Source organism: Plecotus auritus (genome assembly GCF_963455305.1).
Source record: "Plecotus auritus genome assembly, chromosome: 2".
Lineage (NCBI taxonomy): Eukaryota > Metazoa > Chordata > Mammalia > Chiroptera > Vespertilionidae > Plecotus > Plecotus auritus.
Window position 1 is genome coordinate 776514 of NC_137771.1, and position 15629 is coordinate 792142.

Consider the following 15629-nt stretch of genomic DNA (forward strand, 5'->3'; position numbering starts at 1 on the left):
GCTCACGCCGACGGCCCGTGGCGCCCGCTTCTGTGAAGTGCTGGCCGGGTCTCTGGCCCAGTTTCCAACCAGCCTGTCTTTGAAAGCAGTTTAGCCCTGACCGGTGTTGCTCAGTGGATAGAGCATCGGCCTGCGGACTGAAGGGTCCCGGGTTCGATTCCGGTTAAGGGCATGTACCTTGGTTGTGGGCATACCCAGCGGGAGGTGTGCAGGAGGCAGCTGATGGATGTTTCTCTCTCATCGATGTTTCTAACTCTCTATCCCTCTCCCTTCCTCTCTGTGGGATATCAATAAAATATATTTTTTAAAAAATATAAAAATAAAAGCAGTTTAGCCCTAACCGGTTTGGCTCAGTGGATAGAGCATTGGCCTATGGACCCAAGGGTCCTGGGTTCGATTCCGGTCAAGGGCATGTACCTTGGTTGCGGGCACATCCCCAGTAGGAGGTGAGCAGGAGGCAGCTGATCGATGTTTCTCTCTCATCGATGTTTCTAACTCTCTATCCCTCTCCCTTCCTCTCTGTGTGATATCAATAAAATATATTTTAAAAAATAAAAAATGAAAGCAGTTTAAATGGGCCGCTCGCCACTCTTACTGACTCGCGGGAGCTCTGTGCGTGAGTTTCAGGAGTGCGTCCGTGACGGTCCCACGTCCCCCCTCACCCCGCGGCTGGCTTCTCGCGCACGACGAGCGGGAAATCCGACGGCCGGTGCTCTTGGTCCTGTGGAGGACTTTCCCTGAGCTGGGCGCTGCTCCCAGGCCTGGTCGTCAGCCTGCTGGGAGGTGGGAGGTGGGAGGTGGGAGGTGGGGCGAGGCCTGTGACCATGGTGAGCACCGGGACCCCGACAGGCTTTCCCAGCGGGTCCCGGCGGCCTCCTTCCCTCAGCTGGGTGACCCCGGGGCCTGTCTCCAGGTTCAGAGGCCTCCTTCCCTCAGCTGGGTGTCCCCCAGGGCCTGTCTCCGGGTCCCGGCGGCCTCCTTCCCTCAGCTGGGTGACCCCGGGGCCTGTCTCCGGGTTCGGTGGCCTCCTTCCCTCAGCTTGGTGTCCCCGGGGCCTGTCTCCGGGTCCCGGCGGCCTCCTTCCCTCAGCTTGGTGTCCCCGGGGCCTGTCTCCGGTCCCGGCGGCCTCCTTCCCTCAGCTGGGTGTCCCCCAGGGCCTGTCTCCGGTCCCGGCGGCCTCCTTCCCTCAGCTGGGTGACCCCGGGGCCTGTCTCCGGGTTCGGCGGCCTCCTTCCCTCAGCTTGGTCGTCGTGTTAGCATCCCGTGTTGTCAGCTCTTCCCCCGTTATGTTTCTTGCTTCTTTTTCTAAGTGTGTTTCTATCGATGTCAGAGAGGCAGGGAGGGGAGAGAGAGAAACACCCATGATGAGAGAGAATCACTGATCGGCTGCCTCCTGCACGCCCCACGCTGGGGACGGAGCCCGCAACCCGGCATGTGCCCTGACCGGGGATCAAACAGTGACCTCCTGGTTCATAGGTCCATGTTCAACCACGGAGCCCCGCCGGCTAGGCTTTAAGGATTTTTTTAAAGCTAAATCTTATTTATTTATTTATTTATTTATTTATTTATTTATTTATAAAACATTTTTATTGATTTCAGAGAGGAAGGGAGAGGGAGAGAGAGAAACATCAATGATGAGGGAGAATCATGGATCGGCTGCCTCCTGCACGCCCCACACTGGGGATGGAGCCCACAACCCGGGCCTGTGCTCTTGGTCGGAATCGAACCTGGGACCCTTCAGTCCACAGGCCCACACTCTATCCGCTGAGCCAAACCGGCCAGGGCTAAATCATATTTATTAACAGTTCGTTTCTTTATTGTCTTTAAACATTTTTGATACCTATAGATATTCAATTACTGCTGGGGAATGTGTCTTCTGTTAACTTTATTAGTTTTTTTTCATGTTTTCTGCTTTTTACATTACTATCAGGTGCTACCGATTTAGGATCATGCTGTCTTTCCTTCGAATGGACACTTTTATCGTCACGAAATCTTGCCCTTTAACGTGAAAAGGTGACTAACGCGTACTTCTCCTCGGTCTGATGTTAGCATGATACCACGTGGGGGCGGGGTGGGGGGGAGGCGCTCGTGTTCATGAGGCGTATGTTTTTACATCCTTTTCCTCTCAACTTCCCTGGACCTTGTCCCGGAAATGGCTCTTAGAAGCGGAAGTTAGTTGTTCTAACCCAGGGGTGGGCAAACTTTTTGACTCGAGGGCCACCATGGGTTCTTAAACTGGACCGGAGGGCCGGAACAAAAGCATGGATGGAGTGTTTGTGTGAACTAATATAAATTCAAAGTAAAGGAGCGGAGGGGAGAGCAAGAGAACCCTCCGCTCTTTCGGCTCCGCGGGCCGGATAGAACAGCCGAACGGGCCGGATCGGCCCGCGGGCCGTAGTTTGCCCACGGCTGTTCTAACCGGACAGAGGCTGACAGGTCTCTTAACGGCCGCCCGTAGTCCGTCCCCACAGAGCGTCCTACTTAAGTGACTGTTTGCAGCATCAAGTGTGTCCCTGTCTCTCTGTTTTGTTATCGGCCTTCCAGGCCTCCCTTTGGTTTTAATCAAGCGCCGTTATTCTGTTCCCTCCCTTTTATTAGCTTTGTGAAGTGGTGCTTTAAAAAAAATACATCTTACCTAAGAAAAGAGAAACATGCAAATTAACCGTCACTCCGCTACGCCCACAGCCAATCAGAGTGAGTATGCAAATCAACCCCACAAAGATGGAGGTTAATTTGCATATGCAGGCAAGCGGAGCGGTGTGGAGCCTGCTATGAGGGGAAGGGGGGCGGCGGAGTGGTGTTCTGGACAGAAGCGAGGTCTTGCTGGCTCCGGGGGGCCGGGGAGCAGGGACGTGCCGGCTCCAGAGCGCCTGGGAGTGAAGTCAAGGGAAGGAAGGCCTGTTCTCGCACGAATATCGTGCGACGGGCCTCTAGTATCTATATATATTTAAAAGAGTCTGGCTTTCTGAGAAATTATAAGACACGTTCGTTCTTGATTCTTGGAACGTGCTTTCGAGGATTGCCTTTGCCGAGTCCCAGGAAGGCAAGCACCTGGTAACCCGACTCCCCGTCTTCATCCCCCATCCGTTTCTGTGCTGCCCTTACTGTCCGCGTTCAGAGTGTACGTGCACTCTAACCCGCACCGCCATCGCCGTTCACATCCAGTTAGCACCCGGGAGGGAGGCCCGTTCAGATCCCCCTCCGTGAGCATGCTGCTTCCTGCCCGGGGGCCTCGGCCGAGACCGGCCCTCCGGGGAAGCACGCCCGCCGTGTCCTCCAGCTCCGCTCTGCTGGCGGGAGCCGGGTTTTGTTTCTGTGCGATGTCTTCCTTGGGCCTTCACCGGCGAGGGCCGTTGTCCGCCGGGCGTGGCGTCGGCGAGGCCGGGGCGTGGCGCTGCCTGTGGTCCACTCTGCTGGGTTTGTGTTTCCCTGGAGCGTCGCCAGCCGATGTGGCGCCGTTCCCGCGAAGGCGATGCCTCTTTCCTCGGGCGGCCCGCAGCCTCGCGGGAGGGGGGGCCCTGAATTGTCCGGACTCGGGCCTGGCCAGCTCTTCGGATCTGGGGCATAACGTCTGCGTTGCTTTTGCAAAAGACCAGTCGGCATCTTTTCAGATACGCCCCGTTGGCACTCCTGTTCCCGGCCTGTGTCCACATTCCCCGGAATCACGTAGATCCTTCGTACTTTTCCATGCTTTTTTTTTTTTTTTAATAAATCTTTATTGTTCAGATTATTACAGTTGTTCCTCTTTTTCCCCCCATAGCTCCCTTCCACCCGGTTCCCACCCCACCTTCTGCCCTTACCCCCCCCCCACACTGTCCTCATCCATAGGTGTACGATTTTTGTCCAGTCTCTTCCCCCACCCCCCACACCCCTTTCCCCTGAGAATTGTCAGTCCACTCCCTTTCTATGCCCCTGATTCTATTATATTCACCAGATTATTCTGTTCATCAGATTTTTTATTCACTTGATTTTTAGATTCACTTGTTGATAGATATGTATTTGTTGTTCATAGTTTTTATCTTTACCTTTTTCTTCTTCTTCCTCTTCTTAAAGAATACCTTTCAGCATTTCATATAATACTGGTTTGGTGGTGATGAATTCCTTTAGCTTTTTCTTGTCTGTGAAGCTCTTTATCTGCCCTTCAATTCTAAATGATAGCTTTGCTGGGTAGAGTAATCTTGGTTGTAGGTTCTTGCTATTCATCACTTTGAATAATTCTTGACACTCCCATCTGGCCTGCATAGTTTCTGTTGAGAAATCAGCTGACAATTGTATGGGTGCTCCCTTGTAGGTAACTAACTGGTTTTCTCTTGCTGCTTTTAATATTCTCTCTTTGTCTTTTGCTCTTAGCATTTTAATTATGATGTGTCTTGGTGTGGTCCTCTTTGTATTCCTCTTGCTTGGGGTTCTGTGCGCTTCCTGGACTTGTAAGTCTCTTTCTTTCACCAGGTAGGGGAAGTTTTCGGTCATTATTTCTTCAAATAGGTTTTCAGTATCTTGCTCGCTCTCTTCTTCTGGCACCCCCATAATTCTAATGTTGGTACGCTTGAGGTTGTCCCAGAGGCTCCTTACACTATCTTCATATTTTTGGATTCTTTTTTCTTTTTCTTTTCCGGTTGAGTGTTTTTTACTTTTTTGTATTTCAAACCTTTGACTTGATTCTTGTGATCCTCTAGTCTGCGGTTGGATTTCTGTATGATATTTTTTATTTCAGTCAGTGTATGCTTAATTTCTAGTTGGTCCTTTTTCATATCCTCGAGGGTCTCGCTAAATTTATTGGCGTTTTCTAGGAAATTCTTGAAAAACCGTATAACCGTGGTTTTGAACTCTATATCCAGTCGTTTGCTTTCCTCCATTTCTTTCATTTGTGATCTGTTTCTTTGTCTCCGCATTTTGGCTGCTTCCCTGAGTTGATAGAGTGGCTTTGTGTGCTAGGTGTCCTATAGGGCCCAGTGGCTCAGCCTCCCCAGTTATCTGAGGTGGACACGCTTGGTGCACCCCTTTGTGGGCTGTGTGCACAGACTTGTTGTAGTTAAGCCTTGATTGTTGTTGGTATCATCACTGGGAGGAATTGACCTCCAGGCCAATTGGCTGTGAGGATCAGCTGTGTCTACGCTGGGAGAACTTCTGTGCTGGAGACACCATTATGAGACAGGACTTGCAAAAGCCTCTGTGCTCAGCTTGGATGGGGCGGAGTCTCAGGGCGGAGCAGACAGCCTTGGCTTCCCGTCAGCCCTGCCCTTATAGGCCCCTGTGTCTCAGTGTCCCTCGGTAATCGCTGCAAGCACCTCTGAGAGAAAGCCGCCCTCGAGTTTCACCTGCTGCCAGACAGTCCAGTTTCTCCCCGAAAGAGTCTGGGTCCCCAGAGTCTCGCCTGGAACTGGAGTTCAGAGCCGTCGAGAGCTTTTGTCTCCCTCCTGGTTGAGAAAGCCAGCTGCGCACTCAGTTGCCCGCCCTCTCCGCACGTGCGTCTCCGTACCTCTGCCTTCCGCAGTTCCTCTGAGTCTCAGTGTGCTTTTCTCTTTCCTTCTAGTTGTAGAATTTCCACTCAGCCAGCCTTCCTGTGGTCCTGGATGGTGTCCGTTTTGAAATTGTAGTTTTGAAATTGTCTTGCGAGGCAGCAGTTTATGTGTTTACCTACGCCGCCATCTTCGTTTCTCCTGCATTTCTAATGAACCAAATAAACTCATCATCTCCATGTTTTCCTTCCTGCCTCCATCTGGGGCCTCCCTCCTACCACCCTCTCCTGTTAGTCTAACCTGCTTTTTTAAAAAAAAACTATGTTTTTATTTATTTTTGAGAGAGAGGAAGGGAGAGGGAGAGAGAGGGGAACATCAATGATGAGAATCATGGATTGGCTGCCTCGTGCACGCCCCCCATTGGGGATGGAGCCCGCGACCCGGGCCTGTGCCCTTGATCAGAATTGAACCTGGGACCCTTCAGTCCGCAGGCTGATGCTCTTATCCACTGATCCACACCGGCCAAGGCAGTCATTGCCATTTTTGATCAAATATTTGCCTAGAATGAGCTGACGTTGCACCTCAGCCCTGGGGAAACGGTGGCCCTGCCCTCCTGGGCGCCGAATTCATGGAGTCGCTCCCCAGGAGGGAGCGGGCCTGGAGGCGTGGCCAGCCGTGTGGCTGCACCCCTCCCGCCTGTGGTCCGCGGACTCCTCACCGACCCGTGGCCGTGCTTGGCGCTGTCCCCTTGCCGCGTCCCAGGGCGTCCCAGGCGCTGCAGGGCCGGGCTGGGCACCCGGTGAGTGTCCATTTTCAGAGAACAAGGAGGCCTCGGCTGCCGTCCCAACGCGCCCCGGACGGTGCCACGGCCACGTGCGACCCCAAACCCGGGGGGGACGCACAATGTGCTTCCCAGCCTGTTGCTCTTGGTTCGGTTTTTTTATGTATTTTCTTCGCCTTGTCAGCGCCGTCCAGACGCCAGGTTGCCATGGAGACAGCTGGTTAAAATTCCCCGCAGCGTCCTAATTATAGACGTTCCGGCAGCCACGAGCCACTTTTGAGGACCGCGGAGCGGAGGCTGAGCGGGAAGCCAGCGCCAACAGCTGCCGCAGCCACCGGGCCTCCGCCGCCGCCGCGGGCCCCGGAGCCCCTGCGCGCCTCGCTGGACTGGCCGTGCCTGCCCACAGCTGCCCTCGGAGCCCCACGGGGCCAGGGTGGCCCCCGGCCGTGCACAGGGAGTGGCCGGGGCCGCCTCCCGGGCGGGCTGAGCACCGTCCCCCCACGTCCCGTGCCCAGGGTCCCGTTCCCTTCACCCACGTGTCTGCGGCCCGTTTCCCACGGCGTCTGCTCCTTGGAGATGAGTCCGGGGAGACGGTGAACGTGGCTGGGCACACACACAGCGCACGCTGCTGTCCCCGGCGCCGCCCTCACCAGCGCCCACGCGTCCCTTCTCCCGGGACACCATCCGTTTCCTCTTTTCTCTCGTGGCGGTCACGTCTTAGGGACAGGGCTGTGACTCTCTCTCTCTCTGTTTTTTTTGGTTAATTCTCACCCGAGGATGTTGTCATGGATTTTTAGGGCACGTGGAAGAGAGGGGGGAGACCCAGAGAAATATGGACGTGAGAGAGACACATCGATGGGTTGCCTCCTGCATGTGCCCGACCAGGGCCCAGGCTGGGGGGGAGCCTGCAGCCGGGGTACCTGCCCTTGACTGCGATCGAACTCGGGACCCTGGAGTCCGCAGGCCGACGCTCTGCCCACTGAGCCAATTCTTCCGAGGACACGTGTCCCATCACAGGCGTCCTGGGGACCTCCCCCAGGCCGCATCCCTTAGAGCAGCGGTCAGCAAACTCATTCGTCCACAGAGCCAAATATCAACAGGACCACGGTTGAAATTTCTTTCGAGAGCCAAGTTTTTTAAACTTAAACTTCTTCTAACGCCACTTCTTCAACATAGACTCGCCCAGGCCGTGGTATTTTGTGGAAGAGCCACCCTCAAGGGGCCAAAGAGCCGCCTGTGGCTCGTGAGCCGCAGTTTGCCGACCACGGCCTTAGAGGCCCCACCTCCAAACGCAGCTGCCCCGCCCTCCGCCCTGCTCAGAGCCGCCGCCCCGTCGCTCAGGGCTTCCCCGTATGAATCGATCGGGGACGGACATTCAGCTTCACGGGGACCCAGGACTCTCACTGAGGACTCTGTCACTCGTGTTCCGCTCCCGCCCCGCCCCCTCGCTTGGCCCCAGGGCCCTCGGCCTCTGCCAGGACGGCTCGGTTTCTGTTCTGCAGCTTAAGCGACTGGAAGGTCACCCGGTGGTGTGCTCAGACTTCGACCTGTCGAGTGCGCCGGGCGGAGGGAAGAGCGGGCGCCTTGGGGCTGGTGCGCCCTCTGACCTGCTCAGCCCCCTCCGCCATCCCTGCCTCGGTCCCTGCACCCTGCTCCCTCGCTCTGTGGCGGGGGACGGTCAGAGGTGTGAATGCCACACGGGACAGTCACTACTGTGGACGTTAGCAGGGACCCGCCATGGGCCGGGTTCCCCCAGAACAAGCCAGGGGTGCACCTGTGGTCTGGGCAGAGGCTCTGGGGGCTCGGGGGCAGGCTGATGGGGGGGCAGGTAGGTCGAGGGGCACATGGACGAGGGGACTCCAGGCCGAGCCCTACGTGTGAGCCCCACGTGGTGGGGAGGGCGGTGCTGGCTCGGCCCCCAGCCGGGCCCTGGTCTCCCCTGGGCATGGAGCCTTGGAGGGAGGGCCAGGCCACGTGGCCCCCACCTTGGCGGTGGTCCCTGCCTCTCAGGACCCCAGCCCGTGGCTCTGACCGGTCCCCCGTGACAGGGGAGAAGCAGGTTTGTACTCCCCGTGACGAGATCCCGGCAATTCCCGCCCAAGCCAGCCACTCGCTTGTTTTAAAAACATCCCGTCACCATTTCCACATTCTGGTTCCCGCCCGTCCGGTCCCCGAGGCCTCCCCTGCTGGCACTCTGGGACCAGAACCGGCTCCCAGCACGGCCCCGTGGTTCCGGGAGAGGGCTCGCCGCTCACCTTCCTGGGACTGGGTCGCATGCGGGTCGTGAAAGTGGCGTTGGACGACGGGACCTTTCTGCTTCCCCCGCCCCTGGGTTCGCTGGGCCGGGGACCCCTGGCAGCTCGTATCTGGGGGGCTGGGCCGGGCTGGTGGGCCCTGTGGTCAGGCTCACTGGATCGCGTGGCAGCCACAGCCCCTGGGCGGGCGGGAGGCATCGATGTCACCTGAGCTCGCGTCTCGTCCGTCCCGGGTGCAAGGCGCCTGGTGTCCGTGCCGGAGCGAAGGGGTGCACAGGTCGGCGGGAGGACACGGTGGTCTCAGAGGGTCCCAAAGCCTGACCCTGGCGGGTGGCCTGCCCTGTGGCATCGGGCTGCTGCCTGGGCCCCGTCTGTCCTCCCCCCGGGCCCGTGACGGGACCACGTGAGGAGGGACCACGGGCGGGAGGGACCACGTGAGGAGGGACCACGGGTGGGAGGGACCACGTGAGGAGGGACCACGTGAGGAGGGGCCACGGGCGGAGGGACCACGGGTGGGAGGGACCACGTGCAGGAGGGGCCACGGGTGGGAGGGGCCACGTGTGGGAGGGACCACGGGCGGGAGGGAGCCGGGTGCTGTAATCACGCCCGTCTCGCAGGCCCTGGCCGCCCAGCGGGAGCAGCCTGTTGCGAAGGCACCGGGTGGAGCTGGAGCAGCGGCCCGTGCTGCTCACAACCCCCCCTGTCCTTTCCAGAATCCATCTACCGCCGTGGAGCCCGAAGATGGAGGAAGCTGTACCGCGCCAACGGCCACCTCTTCCAAGCCAAGCGCTTTAACAGGGTGAGCGCTGCCCCCGGGGTGTGGGCTCTGGCTGTCGTGTGCTGAGTGCCGAGTGCTGAGTGCTTAGTGCTCTGTGCTGAGTGCTGAGTGCTCTGAGCTGGGTGCTCTGAGCTGAGTGCCGAGTGCTCTGTGCCGAGTGCTGAGTGCTCTAAGCTGGGTGCTCTGAGCTGAGTGCTTAGTGCTCTGTGCCGAGTGCTGAGTGCTCTGAGCTGGGTGCTCTGAGCTGAGTGCCGAGTGCTCTGTGCCGAGTGCTGAGTGCTCTGAGCTGGGTGCTCTGAGCTGAGTGCCGAGTGCTCTGTGCCGAGTGCTGAGTGCTCTGAGCTGGGTGCTCTGAGCTGAGTGCCGAGTGCTCTGTGCTGGGTGCTGAGTGCTCTGTGCTGAGTGCTGAGTGCTTAGTGCTCTCTGCCGAGTGCTGAGTGCTTAGTGCTCTGTGCCGAGTGCTGAGTGCTCTGAGCTGAGTGCTCTCTGCCGAGTGCTGAGTGCTGAGTGCTCTGTGCTGAGAGCTGTGCTGCTTTATAAGCAGAGGGAAGGGCAGGGAAGGCTCGCTCTGGCCCGCACACAGCAGCATGACCGTTGGGAGGGTCATAGGCGCCTCTCCCATCAGGAGTGAGCTTCACAGGCTCCCTGCGCCGTGTGAGTCCCTGTCAGGTCTTCCTGGGGCGCTGGGGTGCCGCAGTCTGTCTTGCCCCTCGGCCGCCGGGCTGTGCTGTTCATGTCGGGCCCTGTGGCTCTGCGGCCCGGCTGGCTGTGTGCAGAAGTGGGATGTGGGTTGGACAGATCCACGGGGGGACGCGTGGTGACTGCGCCGCGTGTCCCGGCAGGAGGGGTCTCATGACCTTGGCCGCCCCACGCGGCCCCTGTGCTGCCCGCTGTGAAGGTCCCTTAGCCCGTGTCCCTGTCTCTCCGTGATGCCTTTAGATTCCCTGGAAACGGCGGGTCACATGGCCGTGCCCACGGCGGGAGGGGGATGCCTGAGGGGGCCTCGCGGGGCTGCTGGGAAAGCACCCCAATCCCGAGGCTTAAAACAAGCCGTCCTCTCCGAGCCTGGAGGCCGGGCGTCCACCGCGGTGCGGGCAGGGCTCCCTCGGCGTTTCCAGCGGGTGTTCTTCCTGCTCTTTTATTTTTTAATACTTTTTAAAATTGATTTCGGGGAGGAAGGGAGAGGGAGAGACAGAAACATCAATGACGAGCGAATCGTGGATCGGCTGCCTCCTGCACGCCCCACACTGGGGATCAAGCCCGCAACCTGGCACGTGCCCTTGACCAGAATCGAACCCGGGACCCTCCAGTCCGCAGGCCGATGCTCTACCCACTGAGCAACACCAGCCGGGGCCCTCCAGCGTTCTGACTGTGGTGCTGCGGGTGCCGCTGCTGTTCCTAGGCCGCAGCTCCACCCCCTCCTCTCCCCCCGCCGTCTCCCCTGTGCCCGCGTCCGCTCCACTGGGACCCCAGGCGTGGCTAGGCCCACCGTCCAGCCCGTCCTCGTTGAACTTAACTGCCCCCGCGAAGATGCTTGCTCCACGTAAGGCCTCACTCGGAGGGCCCGGTGGCCATGGACGGGGTGGGGGGCCTCCCCTGAGCTCAGTACACCCAGCGTGCCCTCCTGTGGCCTTGGCAGGTGCTGAGCCTCTGCCTGGCTGCCCGCACCCGGGTCCTCAGAGCCAGGCCCCCCTCACTGTCTGTCTTGGCCAGAGGTGGGCAAACTTTTTGACTCGAGGGCCACCATGGGTTCTGAAACTGGACCGGAGGGCCGGAACAAAAGCATGGATGGAGTGTTTGTGTGAACGAATAGAAATTCAAAGGAAAGGAGCGGAGGGGAGAGCAAGAGAACCGGATAGAACAGCCGGATCCGGCCCGCGGGCCGTAGTTTGCCCAAGGCTGGTCTTGGCTCAAAGGTTGGTCCCTCAGGCTGTCAGGGGAGGGGTTCTGGAGCCCCCCCCCCCTCGTGGCTCCTGTGAAACGCCTTGTCCAGATGAGGCCCACTGCCCCACGAGGCGTGAGGCGGGCCAGGCTTTCCCCTGACCCCCTGTCCCCGCCTGTTAGAGGGGCTCGGTGCCCCTGGCCCGGAAGTGGGCGCGTCCGAGAGGGCCACACCCCTGACGGGTGGTGCAGGGTTTGACCATTTTTCTTAAATGAGCTCCGGCCAGGCTGTGGGTGCAGGTGCACCCTTTTTATCGGGACCCTCTCAACGGAGAGAAATGTGTTTAAAACGACAGAAGCACCGAACCCTGTAAACGAGTTACAGCTGGAACGTTCTAGCTGGGAAACTCGGGGTCTGGGCCCAGGTGGGCCCGCCCGTGGCCGGAGCTGAGACCGGCTTCGTTCTCACACGTGGGAACAGCTCACACTCAGGATCAGTAAACAAGCTGAGGGGGACCCTCAGGGTCAAATCGTGAGGACCACGAAGGACAAAGGGGGGCCATTTCAAATGGAAAAAAACGCTGAAAAAAACGCCGAGATGATGGCATGTCGCCTGTGGCGGTCACAGCACTAGGCAGATTCCGCTTCTCCTGTGGGTGGGACGTTTGGATGAAGGTCAGGGGCTTCCCCACGCCCCCCTCAGCCTGGGTCACTCCCCCAGCCGGGTGCTCACAGCTGCTCAGCACCCAACCTCTCCTCCCTGCAACGGGGGGCGGGGATTTGCTCGTCACCCCTCCCAGCAGGCCTCCCCGTTGCCCCTCACACAGAGCAGGGCCCTTCCTCCTCGGGGCCATAGGTCCCCCCACTTGGATGGACCTGAGGGGGGGGCTCCAGTGCCCGAGGTGACCAGGGGCCCAGGCCACCCGTTGCCCCAGCTCCACGCCCGCCATCTCTTGAGAGAATCAACGAAGGTGCCCTTGGCCTCGCGCTTCGCTGGTCCCTCGGGCGCGTGGGGAGCTCCGGGCCCAGCCTCACCCGCGCTGTCGTCCACAGAGAGCGTACTGCGGCCAGTGCAGCGAGAGGATATGGGGCCTCGCCAGGCAGGGCTACCGGTGCGTCAACTGCAAACTGCTGGTCCATAAACGCTGCCACGTGCTCGTCCCGCTGACCTGCCAAAGGCATATGGTGAGTGGGGCCTGCCCCACCCCTCCCTGCCCTGTCTCTGCCCCTCCCCACCCCTCCCTGCCCAGCCCTGCCCCCTCCCCACCCCTCCCTGCCCTGTCTCTGCCCCTCCCCACCCCTCCCTGCCCCTCCCCACTCCTCCCTGCCCTGCCCTGTCCTGTCTCTGCCTCTCCCCACCCCGCCCTGCCCTGTCTCTGCCCCTCCCCACCCCGCCCTGCCCTGTCTCTGCCTCTCCCCACCCCTCCCTGTCCTGTCTCTGCCCCTCCCCACCTCTCCCTGCCCTGTCTCTGCCCCTCCCCACCCCGCCCTGTTCGGCCCTGCCCCTCCCCACCCCTCCCTGCCCCGCCCTGCCCCTCCCCACCCCTCCCTGCCCTGTCTCTGCCCCTCCCCACCCCACCCTGCCCGGCCCTGCCCCTCCCCGACCCCTCTTCCCGAGCCCTGAGAGCCCCCAGTGCCCTTGGGGGGCCCGGTGCCCTCTGCGGCTCTGGACTAGGTGGGGGGTGAGCTGTGGCTCGTCCGACCCAGTGGTGGGCGCTGTGGGCGTGAACGCCGTGCTGCTAGGAAAGTCGGGGCTCACCCGCCTGGTGCCCGGCCCCTGGGGCGCTGCTGGCACTTTCTCCTGAGCATCGGGCCTCCGCCGGCTCCTGTCGCCATGAGGGCGGGAACGACGCCGTCGGAGCACGGGGAACACAGGGGCGCGGGGTCCCCGCACCGACGGGCGCTCGGTTCCTTTCGCTGTGGCTGCCACAGCCCACAATGGGGCCCATTCCCTGGGCCCCCGGGGCCACTGGGGCAGTTATAACGTCATTCTCGGGTCACACACCGTTCCCAGCTTAAAGTGAGCTTGTTCCACTTGGTCAAACAATGACCCCCTCCCCCTCATGCCCTGGCAGGGCCAGGCCCGGTGACTTCCTCAGCCTGACCTTCCCCACCCCTGTCCTAGGGGGTCCCCGGGCCCACGGTCCCCCAGAGATGAGTTCAGCCCCAAAGACTAGCCAGTCCCCAGGCCGAGGGAACCCACGCTGGCGCCCAGGTGACCGCCCAGGAGCGGGGAGCCGCCTCCGTTATGACGCACCGTGTGGAACCCCGTGAGCGGGACGTCGGCTCAGGGCCTGCCTGGCCGCTGACATGCGCAGAAGCCGCCGTGAGGGCTGGGGCGGTGGCCGAGCCTCAGGGGAAAACGGCCGTTGCACACAGCACCTGCCCGGGCCGCTGCGCCGGCACCTCCGCGGCTGGTCTCGCCGGTCACTGCAGTGCGACACGGCAGCAGGTGGCAGGGTGTGTGCGAGGACACGTGTCACGACGTGTGTGTGTGTGTGTGTGTGTGATTTTAAGTGTTTTTCGTGGGTTTCAGAGAGAGGAAGGGAGAGAGAGAGAGAAACATCCATGATGAGAGAACGGTCGGTCGGCTGCCTCCCGCACGCCCCCCACGGGGATCGAGCTCCGAAGCCGGGCCTGTGCCCTTGACCGGAATCGATCCGTGACCTCCCGGTGCATCGCCGACGCTCACCACTGAGCCAGCCGGCCGGCCAGCGTGTCAGCTTTGATAGGAGCTTTGCAGTCTCGCCTCTGGGAGCTCCGGCGCCTGCGCCCTAACGCCTGCGCCCTACCCCGTCCCCGCAGGATCCCGTCATGCCGTCCCAGGAGCCTCCGGTAGATGACAAGGACGACGACGCGGACCTCGCTCCCGAGGAGACTGATGGCAGTAAGGGCGCTTCCTTCCCGGGCGCGCCGGGCTCTGCCCACCCTGGGTGCCCGCTGGCCTCCCCCCCGACCCCGTCTGCCCTCCGAGGGACCAGGTCAGCGGGGTGGCCGCCGTCGTGGGGCCGAGACACGCTCTCCAGGGCCTTCCCTGGGCCCCACCCACATCTCCCCGAGTTGCTGCCGTGGGAGCCCGGAGCTGGTCTCCCCTCTGCGCCTACAGGGGTGTCTGCAAGGTGCTCGGGATGGCAGCCACCGCGCCGCCCCCCCGCCCCCCCTCCCGGCGGCTGCGGAGCTGGCCTCGGGGGAAGGCCTGCTGGGCGCTCAGCGTGCGTTGCTGTTCCCGGGGTTTTGCAGGGTTTTTGTTGGGGGCACAGGCTCCTCCATCCCAGGGGCCCTTCGGGCTGAAATGAGACCAGGCGCTTAGGACAGCACCTCCCACAGAGAAGACTCCGAACCGCAGTGATCCATCATCACCCATCACCCAGCATCCACCCACCCGCCTACCCGTCCATCACCCATCATCCACGTCATTCACTCACCCACCCATCCACCATCCATTATCCACCACCCACCATCCACCCACCTATCCATTATTCACTCATCCCTCTACCTATCCATCCACCATCCACTCATCTATCCATCCATCCACCACCCATCTATCCATCCACCACCCATCTATCCATCCATCCGCCATCCATCCACCATCCACTCATCTATCCATCCATCCACCACCTATCTATCCATCCACCCATCTATCCATCCACCATCCATCCATCCACCCATCCATCCATCCATCGTCCATCTGTCCACCATCCACCCATCCATCTACCTATCCATCCACCATCCACTCATCTATCCATCCATCCACCACCCATCCATCCATCCACCATCCACCCATCCATCCACCATCCATCCATCCACCATCCACCCATCCATTCATCCATCCACCCACCATCTACCATCCACCATCCATCCATCCATCCATCCACCCACCATCCACCCATCCATCCACCCACCATCTACCATCCACCATCCATCCATCCATCCATCCATCCACCCACCATCCATCCATCCATCCATCCACCCACCATCCACTCATCCATCCATCCACCCACCCACCCATCCACCATCTACCCATCCATCCATCCATCCATCCACCATCCACCCATCCATCCATCCATCCACCATCAACCATCCACCCATCCATCCACCCATCCATCCATCCATCCATCCATCCACCATCCTCCCATCCATCCATCCATCCATCCATCCACCATCCACCCATCCATCCACCATCCATCCACCATCCACCCACCATCCACCCACCATCCACCCATCCACCCATCCACCCATCCATCCATCTACCCACCATCCACCCATCCACCCATCCATCCATCCATCCATCCACCATCCACCCATCATCCATCCATCCATCCATCCACCCATCCACCCACCCATTGTCCATCTGTCCACTGTAAGAACAAAGCCTGGCAGGGTGGACACCAGCATCTCACATGACTCGTCCCGCAGGCCTGCGCAGGGCCCGGGAGGCTGTGTTTTCCTAAGCCTGGTTGAGCCGGGTGTGGTTG

General features: G+C 60.3%; 1 protein-coding gene across 9 annotated transcripts in view; it reads left to right on the forward strand.

Annotated features, from left to right (window-relative positions):
* PRKCZ (protein kinase C zeta) overlaps positions 1-15629 on the forward strand; it is a 75670-nt gene that overhangs the window by 40677 nt on the left and 19364 nt on the right. For 8 of the 9 annotated variants that reach the window (XM_080652250.1, XM_080652251.1, XM_080652255.1 and 5 more), the window contains 3 exons: positions 9209-9294; positions 12208-12339; positions 13960-14041. In XM_080652250.1, coding sequence (XP_080508376.1) covers positions 9209-9294; positions 12208-12339; positions 13960-14041 — 300 coding nt within the window. Of the gene's footprint in view, positions 1-1935; positions 2014-9208; positions 9295-12207; positions 12340-13959; positions 14042-15629 lie in introns of those variants that run through there. The other variant, XM_080652257.1, reaches the window with a different exon arrangement.